General features: G+C 40.1%; 1 protein-coding gene across 1 annotated transcript; it reads left to right on the plus strand.

The window, feature by feature from the left end:
• Positions 1 to 25: 25 nt before the first annotated feature.
• LOC102312169 lies at positions 26 to 10,460 on the plus strand. The gene is made up of 9 exons (XM_042220600.1): positions 26 to 325; positions 575 to 631; positions 2,451 to 2,510; positions 2,662 to 2,745; positions 2,837 to 2,875; positions 3,338 to 3,397; positions 3,509 to 3,982; positions 4,585 to 4,720; positions 10,234 to 10,460. The coding sequence occupies exons 1-9, from the start codon at positions 158 to 160 to the stop codon at positions 10,458 to 10,460; spliced, it is 1,305 nt and encodes a 434-aa protein (XP_042076534.1). The 5' UTR covers positions 26 to 157.
• The last annotated feature ends 712 nt before the right edge of the window (positions 10,461 to 11,172 follow it).

Here is an 11,172-nt window from a genome sequence, read left to right on the forward strand (position 1 = left end):
GGAGAGACAACTAGACAATTAGGACATAGAACAAGCAGAGAGACAAACGCACAGGCATAACTGAAAGTAAAACACTGAGGACAAGACAGACCACATAGAGGACAGGAAAACATTCATGATCACAAATAGTGATGCATGAGGCTTGTCAACCACAACAATGATAATACTCCTGTTAAAAATCACTGGCAGCTACAAATTGATGTTTCACATCTTTAAATTACCAAATATGTGTAGATTCCTTAATTTATCTTTTTGTGTCTCTCAGGCTGGCCATGGCTCTACTGAGCCAAAAGGTAACAGAAGAGGAGATTCAAACCATAAAAAGGTAAAATACCTTAATACTGATACTATATAATAAGAATTATTAAACCTTAGAAAAAAAATTAAATGTTATTTTACAGTTAATGATCAGAAAGTTTGTAACGTCACATTCATGTCGAGATTATATATTTCCGCTCATCTGATACTGAAGTAGCACCCGTATATGTGAGCCTTACAGTAAATGAAATGCTTTTTCTTTCACAATATTAAAATGATCATATGAAGATGTTTATAACAAAGTCCTGTCTTCTAGGCTCATCATGGGTCTGCTGGGCCACCAGATGATAGAACAGATTCAGACCATCAAACGGTAAATTATCGTTTTGAGAATTTTTAAGGTTTAGAAAGAGAAGAATCCAAAGTTACTTAAAATCCAGAGAGGCTATAACATTGGCCACAAGGATAGAGTAAAAATGTGCAAAAAGAGAGTAAACTTACCTGATTTAAATTTTGTGCACAAACCAAACAAGCTTCTTTGTCCAGTGTCACACTTCTAGGGAGAAAATAAAATAAGCAACCAGATTTAAATCAAGTGCATTTTTCATCTTTTTATAGGAGCAGTCATTGAAGTTTTTGAAGAAGCTTATTTATCCTCCCTGGCCACTCTAGATACATGTGAAATACACAGAGTGGTCCATGTATATTTGGACACTGACACAAGTTTGTTTTTTTGTTTTTTTACCGTTTACTGAAACATATTCCATCTATAGTTATATAATGAACATGGACATAATGTGTAGACTCTCAGGTTTCATTTGAGGGCATCCACATTTAAATTGGATGAAGGGTTTAGGAGTTTCAGCTCCTAATATGTCCCACCTCTTTTTAAAAGAACCAAAAGTAATTTGACAATTGACTCAAAGGCTATTTCATATGCAGGTGTGGGCAATTCTTTCATTATGTCATTAATGTCAATTAAGCAGATAAAAGCTGGAGTTTATTTGGGTGTGCTTGCATTTGGAAGATTTTTCTGTGAGCAGACAACATGCGGTCAAAGGAGCTCTCCATGCAGTTGAAACAAGCTATCTGTAAGCTGCAAAAACAGAAACAACCCATTCGAGCAATGGCTAAAACAGTCAGAGTGGCAAAATCTACAGTGTCGTAATCTTAAGAAAGAAAGAAAGCACTGATGAACTCAGCAACGCAAAAAAAACCCTATATGGCTACAGAAGACAACAGTGGTGGATGATCACAGAATCATTTCCGTGGTGACGAGAAACTCCTTCACAACAGCCAACCAAGTAAACAACACTCTCCAGGAGGTAGGCGTATCCATATCAACGTCTACCATGAAGACAAGACTGCATGAAAGTAAATAAAGGCGCCACTCATAAGCCTCAAGAATAGAAAGGCTAGACTGGAATTTGCTAAACAAAAAAACTAAAAAAAACATCAAAAAAAGGCAGCACAGTTCTGGGAAAATATTTTTTGGGCACATGAAACCAAGATCAACATCTACCAGAATAATGGCAGGAAAAAAGTATGGAGAAGGTGTGGAACAGCTCATGATCCAAAGCACACCACATCATCTGTAAAGCACGGCGGAGTAATTGTGATGGCTTGGGCATGCATGGCTGCCAGTGGCACGGGACACTAGTGTTTATTGATGATGTGACACAGGACAGAAGCAACCAATTGAATTTGAGGTGTTCAGAGACATACTGTCTGCTCAAATCCAGCTAGAATGCAGTCAAATTGATTGGGCGCTGTTAAAAATTAACATTATATTTTAGGTTATTTAATTACAATTACTTTCGAACCCCGGAAATGAAGGGATTGTGTTAAAAAGTGCTTTAGTTCCTGACATTTTTTTTTTGTAATAATTTTGTTCAACCCATTGAATTAAAGCTGAAAGTCTCAGTTGTTTCATTTAAAATTCATTGTGGTAATATACAGAGCCAAAATTAGAAAAAAAAAGTTATCTCTATCCAAGTATTTATGGACCTAACTGTAGTACAGCTGTTGTCAAAAGGTGGTGAATGAAATTTCTTATTGAGGCCATTAGTTAGTTGGAGTACTTGGAGACAATAGTATCTAATACTGAAGATACAAAACATCCTATGGTGATTATATATAAACGTTGAATGTGATCATATCATGCTTAGAAATCATAATTTTCTTTATCTCAGGCCACTCATGTGTCTGCTGGGCCTACAGATGACAGAAGAGGAGATTCAGAGCATGTAATGGTAAAGTAGGGGTGTCAAACATTACATGGGATTATTATTGGGATTAAATCATGGATCCGGCATATGTAGTTTATTGATATGTTTAGAAGTTTTTATACTTCTAAAATGAAAAAGGTTCCTCATTCTGTTTTTGTGCTATAATCCATGACAGCATATTGCGAGAGATAACACAGTCTACAATGATGGGGACACAGATTGTTACTCATCTGATTCTGACGAAGATGAAGATCCTACGGTACGTGAAGCTGCCTTGAGTGAAAAGTATTTTAAGGATATTAAAATTATGCCATTGAGATGGTCATCATCCATCTTTTTTTGACTCGTAGGCCAGTCATCTGTCAGCTGGGAAAGCAGAAACCAAAGAGGTAGATCCAGACCATGAAATGGTAGCGTATATGCATACAGGAAGTTTTAACATGGCAGTCTGAGGAGACTGAGTCTGTTTTTTTCTTCTTCTTTTTTCATAGACTGAAGGCTGCCACTTAAATAACATCCATAGATCGTCACGTTTAAATGTCCTATGCCTAGTAGAAAGAGGCAGGATTACAGCTTGCAAAATGTGTTGCTCACAAAAGCTAATTTATTTAAATTCATTTCAATTTTTTTACATGGTGCCAAATCACAGCCACAGTCACCTACAGGTGCTTTATATTATAGTAAGATAGTCTCTACAATAAAATTTCCCACTCATAATTGTGCAGAAGCTATAAGAAGGTTCCAGGCACCTATATCCTCTAGATTTCTGCCAGCCTTCACCTCGTCTACTCTGTTTAAGAAACATCATCTGCCTCAATACACATTTTGTATCTCTTCTCTTTATGTTGTAGCACCAAGGAGCGACCAACTCTGCTTCATCTGATGATGAAACTACAGAAGAAGATCCGACAGTTAGTATTTTTCATTTGTTATTTTTTTACATATGGAAATGATGACATTTTGGTTCATTTCTACTACATTTAGCTTTTAAAGCATATTTCTGGCCTGTCATGTGTTACTAGGAGCAGTTTTTCTGTGGAGAGAAGAAGATATATGCTGGTTCCTCAGTCACAATGGGAGCCCTCCTCCTGCTCCTCCTGGCGTTCATTGTGAAGCACGGCTTGTCAAAAGCAGCAGCCAGAGATCTCCTGCACCTCCTAAACTTGGTGGTACCCGGATGTGTTCCAAAGTCGCTTCGCTTTTTAAAAAAGCATTCGACTGATTACAATGGAAAGACTGAGATTCACTTTTATTGCCCCAGGTGTACAAACTACCTTGGTGTGGATCCCGGTAATGAGTGTAGTGTGTGCCAGCAGAGCTTGAGCAGAAAATATCTGATCTTGAAGGCTTACTACTTCCTTGTAATGCCGCTCGAAATTCAGCTAAGAAACCTCCTTGCACGCTCCACTCAAAGCTTGGGAAGCATTTCACGAGGGATGATTCCTTTTCTGATGTCCACACTGGAAACGAATACAAGAGTGAAAGACAAGACGGCAGTATTACACTCACCTTCAACTGCGATGGCTCGCCCGTGTTCAGCTCCTCAAAATACTCCATCTGGCCCATCCTGTGTACCATCAATGAACTACCGTATGTGGAACGCTGCAAAAACGTTCTGTTGCACACTTTATGGTTTGGCAAAGGAAAACCACAAGTTCAGAGTTTTTTGACTCCGTTCATTAACGAGCTTCAGAAACTGTCTGCTGCAGGGTTCTGTTGGAAAGATGAGATCGGCTCGGAGCATCACACCACGGTAACAGTTAAAATATGCACATGTGATGCGATAGCAAGAGCAATGGTGCAGAACTTTGAGCCGTTCAGCAAAGAATTTGGTTGTGGTTTTTGCTACCACAAAGGTGAGATGGTTATAAAGGGCAGGGGTTTTACCAGAGTTTACCCGATACAGATGGACGGCTGTGATCTGAGACACATGCCTGAAACGGTGCAACTTGCTGAGTTAGTGATGGGGAATAGTTACGACCAGAGTCAAATGGGGGTTAAAGGTCCAAGTCTCCTGTTTCTTTTGCCGTCATTTGACATCATCAAAGGCTTTGTTCCAGATTACATGCACTGTTTTTGTCTGGGCGTTGTCCGTCAGTTCGTCAATCTGTGGTTCGACCCGCTTTATGCCAGCAAGGACTTCCATTTGACAGATGAGCATTTAAACGACCTGGACAGAGCCTTGTGTGAGATCCAGCCACCAAATGAAATCAGCCAAAGTCCCAGGAGCCTCAGTGAGAGGATGCATTGGACAGCTTGTGAGTGGAGAGCATTTGCTCTCCTCTATTCTCCTGTAATACTGAGGAATGTTTTGCCAGCAGTGTACTACAAGCACTGGATGCTTCTTCCTTGTGCCCTTCACGTCCTCCTCTCCCACTTTGCCACTCAGGATGAGCTCAACTGTGCAGAGTTGTGTCTGGTTCAGTTTGTAGCACAGATACCGTCTCTCTATGGACTCGAGCATTGTTCGTACGACTGCCATGTGTTGACGCATCTTACAGAAGGTGTCCGGAACTGGGGGCTTTTGTGGGCCAATTCAGTCTTTGTTTTTCAAGACATGAACAGCAGACTGTTGCAGATGTACTCTGGTACGCAGTCAATTTCATTACAGATTTTCAAGAATTTCTTTTCATATGAGAAAATAATAAGACAAGGAAGTGCTACCCTTCAGGACGCCAGCACAGAAATCAAAGACTTCTTCTGTTCCATGACAAGTTGTGATCCTTTTACAAAGTCATTAAATTACATTGGAGAAGAGTTAGTGACTCTGGGAAGTGGCTCTCAGAGAGTTTTGACACCAAGAGAAATTGCAGCGTTGCAGAAGAATGAAACACTTTCGTGGTGCCAGCCACATCGTGACAGTGTAACTGAATATAAGCGTTGTGTTTATAAGAACATGCTGGTTACTAGTTTGGAGTGCAGTGCCACATTAAAAAGAAACAATTCAGTAATAGAAACGAGCAGTTGCTTTGCTGTGGTGGAGTCCTTGGTCGTTGTACCGAAACCCTGCAGCTGTGAAGGAAGGCCCGACTGCTCGTGCAGAGAACTGGTCTTTTTCTGCAAGCAGCTGCAGCGACTAACCAGACAGCCAACTATCCAGGACACACAGATCAACACAAACATCGCCAAATTCCTTGTAAAAGTGAGGAACTCAAATGAACTGTGTGCAATAACATGCCAGGACATTGTTTCCAAATGCTTCATGATTGAACACGTGGGTCAGTTATATGTCATGAGAATGCCTGTGTTTGAGACACATTAAAGTCAACCCCTGATTAAATCAAGGAAATCAAGTAAAAAATAAGTAAATATGTTTTCCATGTTCCAACAACTGATTTCCAACTGATGTATCATCATAAACCCACTGTGGGCAGTACTGAAACATGCAACAAGCACAACTTGTGTACTGCATTGATTAGGTTATTATTGCACCAGCGGAATAAAGTGATTTACATTAGTATTTTATCATAACTTTTTTATTTTGTGCAATGCTTTACATCTTGCTGTTAAAGAGTACCAGTTCCATATTTTGTGTGTAAATTAGACACCCCCAGTGAAGGTCCTTCAATTTTGCATTTGTTTTGCATATATCAGCTTTGATTAAAAAGTGGAAACTTTTGAAAATGTGCATGCGTTTCAGAACATCTTTGTGCTTCTTTGCTCTCATTTGGCTTTAATACCAGCAGCACCCATGCTTTATGGACCAGTTTGTTTTTTTAATCACCATCATTATCCCAGCATTATCTAACAATTGACAAAAGAGCTTCCTATGAGGAATACTTCACGTGGCTTCATATTAATTTTGGCTGAGGTCAATAGACCGATTACATCATCTGATACCAATAAAAGTAAAGATAATGTTGGGCACAGGTTTGAGCTTTTTGTTTCTAGAACAACTTTTGTGTGACACAATTGAAGATGCTGGAGGATTTCTCAGTGTAACTTTTCAAAGCAAATACGATTGTGGTGTTATTAAAGTGGGAGATTTCTACAGGTTACACTTCATTTAACAACACTATGGCCGGCCCTGTGGGTGCTGCTTGAGTTTAAACCATTTTTCTCCTTCAACAGGTCAAAGCCAAAGCACGGAACCCAACCACACAAAAACTGTTTAAACAAGAACCAGTCAGCTAGAAGTCTTTCACCAGATTTCCACCAGCTATCCAGCCATTGTGAGAACAAAATAAACACAATTTAGAAATGTGCATCACACGAGTAAGTGTTCGGAGAGGTTCCTTGTGCTGGGGTACTGATACTCTTGGACTGACAACTCTACAGGGGGTAACAGGCAGATTCAGGCAACTAAAATCTCAAGATTGCTCCTAGCTTTAATGCTTGACTTGGACTGCAGCTGTTGATTATTTTATATCCGTTGATTATTCCATTAACACGTGTATGTGTATTTGTGTATTTCTATGTGTCTAAATGCACTTGTGAATGAGTAAGCGTGTGTCTGCACTCAAAAAAAAGAAATTCAGCAACTTAATTTGTTCTTGTTGAGACGACATGATAAAATCTAGTAAGAGTGGTTAGTTGTATTTAAGGTTATTAAGGTATATTTAATTACCGTTACGTGTTTAATTGCAAACACGTTGCATACTAAGATGAACGGTGGAGCAACAAATGGAACCGATGATGAGCAGGAGTTATTGGACTTTCTCATTACCACAGGTTTTGCTCATAACAGTAGCATCGCGTCGACCCCGCCCATCGAACACCTCAGTGGCTTCAGAGTAGGTTTAGCCTCTACAAGGCTCTTTGTGGAGAAAAGTGGGAGTGGCATGGGCATGTTCAAATACTTTTAATTGACGTGCACCCCTAAATACCTTTTTATTGCAAGTCTATTTTTAGTCGCAAACTTCGCTCGACTTAAATGGATTAAACCAAACATCAAAGAAAAGAATTTGCCTAGAGGATGTTGTAATCAGGTTACTCGAGTTCTGCGATGAATCATTGCAGCCCTACTCTTGACCTTGACTGTTTAAGAAACATGCTAAACTTACACCTACCTAAATACACCTGCTTATATCTCTTTCTCTTTTATGTTATAGCACCAAGGAGCAACTAGCTCTGCTTCATCTGATGATAAAACTACAAAAGACAACCTGACAGTGTTTTTCATTTGTTTCCTCTTTTTTAAAATATCGAAACGATGAGGTTTTGCTTTGTTTTGTGGTGGTGTAAACGAATATAAGTGTTGTGTTTATAAGAACATGCTGGTTACTAGTTTGGAGTGCAGTGCCACATTAAAAAGAAACAATTCAGTAATAGAAACGAGCAGTTGCTTTGCTGTGGTGGAGTCCTTGGTCGTTGTACCGAAACCCTGCAGCTGTGAAGGAAGGCCCGACTGCTCGTGCAGAGAACTGGTCTTTTTCTGCAAGCAGCTGCAGCGACTAACCAGACAGCCAACTATCCAGGACACACAGATCAACACAAACATCGCCAAATTCCTTGTAAAAGTGAGGAACTCAAAGAATGCCTGTGTTTGAGACACATTAAAAGTCTGTCATTTATGATTTATGTCAGACCTCTGTGGGCTTGAGTTGGAAAATATGTGATATTCTTCTCATTAAACCTGGTTAAATCTATCCATCCATTTTCCCAGTAATCTAAACCGAAATGCCCAGATCACCCTGTCTTACCCACATGTTTCTGGGAGATGTGAAGGCAAGCCAGCTGAGAGACATAATCTCTCAGTGTTTCCTTGGTTTTTCTCAGGGCCTCCTCCCAGTTAGACATGCCTAAAATACCACATTGAAAGGAACTCAGCTGGTTCTTTCAATGTGGATGAGTAGTAGCTCTACTACTAGGCCCCTTCCAAATGACCAAGCTTCATCTTCATCTCTAAGGAAGAGCCCAGACATCTTTCAGAAAAAGCTAACTTCTGCCATATGTATCTATAATCTCACTGTTTTACTTACTACCCACAGCTTGTGGCTATAGGGTCAGGGACCGAGCGTAAGGTGACAGTGGCCTATAGAAAGCCTCCTGCAATATCAGGATTTTGCTGTCTCAGTTTACAGGTGTCTCCATGTTTTATTTGGTTGACATCAGACGATGAATAAATTAATAATAAATAAAGAAATGAAATTTACTGAGATATAGAATAAGGACCGGCCTTTCACTTCAGTTCTTCGTAGGTTATAGCTTCACTCTTCTCTGTAGTTGGCTGATTGACCGGCAACAGCACAACCAAGAGTGACCCACAGACTAGTTGAATCATGCTTTTGACACTGCCCCCTTCTGACAGCAAACACTCTCTGCAAGTAGACGGGCCATCCATGATTGCCTGCAGACTGTCTTCACACTATCCTGCTTAGGCATAAAACAAGCATCCAGACTCCTCCGAGAGTCTGAGAATAACGCTGAGCTGAAGCAGTTCCGTGAAGACAACGAGTGACTTAAAAAGGTCTAATTTCCAGCTATAAGCAAGGTAGAAATATTCACCAGTTTTTCCACCAGAACCTGAGTTGTTTATCTGTCTCCAGATAGGTGAAAAACTAGTGAGTGTGTGTTTTCTAGCAGATTGTGTTTGCACATTTTATGATCAATTAAAGCTGAAAACCAAGTCTTTCCACACGCTTTTTCCCCCACTGCGTAATAATCTGTATTTATTGTGTATCACACATTGTATCTCCTTGTTTAGATGAGTTTTTGTGAACGCAGCTTCCCCCTCCTCTCCTCTGAATCACTGTGAGTGTGCAGACACACTGGGCCTGTTGTCCACTGTCATGCCTCCCAGGGGACCTGCTGATCTTTCTTGTTGTTTCCTCATGATGAGTTGCACCCCTGATTGTCGCTCAGGGCATTCCTATCAGCATTCCTCTAACCCGCTGACCTGTCATGACCCCACAGGGCCCCTCCCCTCCTGGTGACCATGCATCTGCCACATGTCAGTCACTGCTGTCACATCAGCCAAATATAGATGTCTGAACAAACCTTCCAAATTATCCAGTCCGTGTTTATCATGAAGCAACTTTTGTGACTCATCAGATTTTTCTCTCTATGTCCTGTTGAATTCACTTGGGATTTCAGGTGAGGTTATTATCGTCTCTCCACCATTTTCAGGCAGTATAAACATTAAAATGCATTTCTGCTGCAGGGTAAGCACAAGTTATTGTTTTTTGTTTTTGTTTTTATTTCAGCAGCTAACTGAAATGATGCTGACCAAAACTTGACTGTAGCTATTAAGCAGTTAGCAAAGAAAAATGGTAAAATAATTATAGCTGATGTTTGTGCTAATATAAGAGCATCACAGTAAATTTTAGATTGGTTAACAAACATTCCTTTAGTTAAACTGTTAAGGGAATTATTATTACAGGAAAATATTTTAACAATTCTAGTCAAATCTACTTGTTGAAAAAACATCTAGAAACTATAGTAGAAGTAAGCGTTTTACACAAGTGTTTACATTAAAAATATTTTTAACTTTTAAATATGATAATGTGCAGCTGTATTCGGCATGGACGTAAAGAGGTGAGTTTATTTATGAGGTTTTGTTTGTTTTTTAGTGTTATGCTTCCCCCATTTCTACGGGGTTTGGACTCAGTGGGGACCTTCAAAAAGCAGCTAAAGACATTTTTATTTCAAAAAGCTTTTAATTAGACCAGGGTTTTTATGATGTATTTTATGACTCTATTATGTTTTTACCTTGTAAAGCACTTTGTGACATATGTCTGTGAAAGGTGCTATATAAATAAACTTTACTTACTTACTTACTAATGTGATTTCTGGTGTCTGTGGACAGATGTTCATTCCATTCTGTTCCATTCAAACTTCTCCACCACCAGGAGAAAGACCAAAGAGCTGTCAAAGGATGTCAGGAGCAAGACTGTAGACCTGCACAATGCTGGAATGAGCTATAAGACCATCAGGATGAAGTTTGGTGAGAAGATGACAGCTGTTGGTGCAGTTATGCAGAAGTTATTGAAGACATTTAAGATGACATTCAGTCGACCTTACCTCATGGGGTGAGGATCATCATGAGCAAGGTGGGGGATCAGCTCAAAACTACAGGGGCTGAGCAGTCATCAAGGACAAAACTGGTAACACACTACGCTGTAATAGATTGAAATCTTGCAGCGCCGGAAAGGTCCCCCTGCTCAAGCAGGCATTTGTACATGCCTGTCTTAAGTTTGGCGGTGAACATTTAAATGATTCATAGAAAGTTCTGTGGTTCGAAACCAAAACCAAGCTATATGGCACCAACTCAACCCACTGTGTTTGGAGGACCTGAAGAATATCATCCCCACAGTCAAGCACGGATGTGGCAACATGTTTTTGTGCTAAGGGTACAGGATGACTTCACTGCATTGAGGCGCCAATCAAGGGACCAGGTACCAGAAAGTTTTGGAAGAGAACCTCCTTTCCTCTGCCAGAACACTGAAGATGGATTGAGAACAAGCCTTCCAGCATGGCAATAATCCAAAACATACCAATAAGGCAACAACGGAGTGACTAAAGGAGAAAAACATTGAGGTCATGGAGTGGCCGAGCCTGTCTCCAGACCTCAGTCCTATAGAAAATCTGTGCAAGACGCTGAAGCTTCGAACAGCCAAAAAACCTAAAGGAAAACAAGTGCCTGAATGCTTCCTGAGACGTGCAAACCTGGCAACCGAGTACAAGAAACGTCTCACCACTGTGCTCGCCAAAAGGGTTGCAAATCAATGTATAACTTTTATGTAGT

Source organism: Haplochromis burtoni, unplaced genomic scaffold (genome assembly GCF_018398535.1).
Source record: "Haplochromis burtoni strain Fernald_Lab_line unplaced genomic scaffold, NCSU_Asbu1 Contig_52, whole genome shotgun sequence".
NCBI classification, from domain to species: domain Eukaryota; kingdom Metazoa; phylum Chordata; class Actinopteri; order Cichliformes; family Cichlidae; genus Haplochromis; species Haplochromis burtoni.

What these genes read in the sequence shown, in the direction of transcription:
- LOC102312169 (XM_042220600.1), top strand. Translation starts at nt 158, where the DNA reads ATGATAATACTCCTGTTAAAAATCACTGGCAGCTACAAATTGATGTTT. An exon ending in GGAAAGCAGAAACCAAAGAG is followed by an intron (nt 2,876 to 3,337) that starts GTAGATCCAGAC and finishes TTTATGTTGTAG; the next exon opens with CACCAAGGAGCGACCAACTC. An exon ending in CTACAGAAGAAGATCCGACA is followed by an intron (nt 3,398 to 3,508) that starts GTTAGTATTTTT and finishes ATGTGTTACTAG; the next exon opens with GAGCAGTTTTTCTGTGGAGA.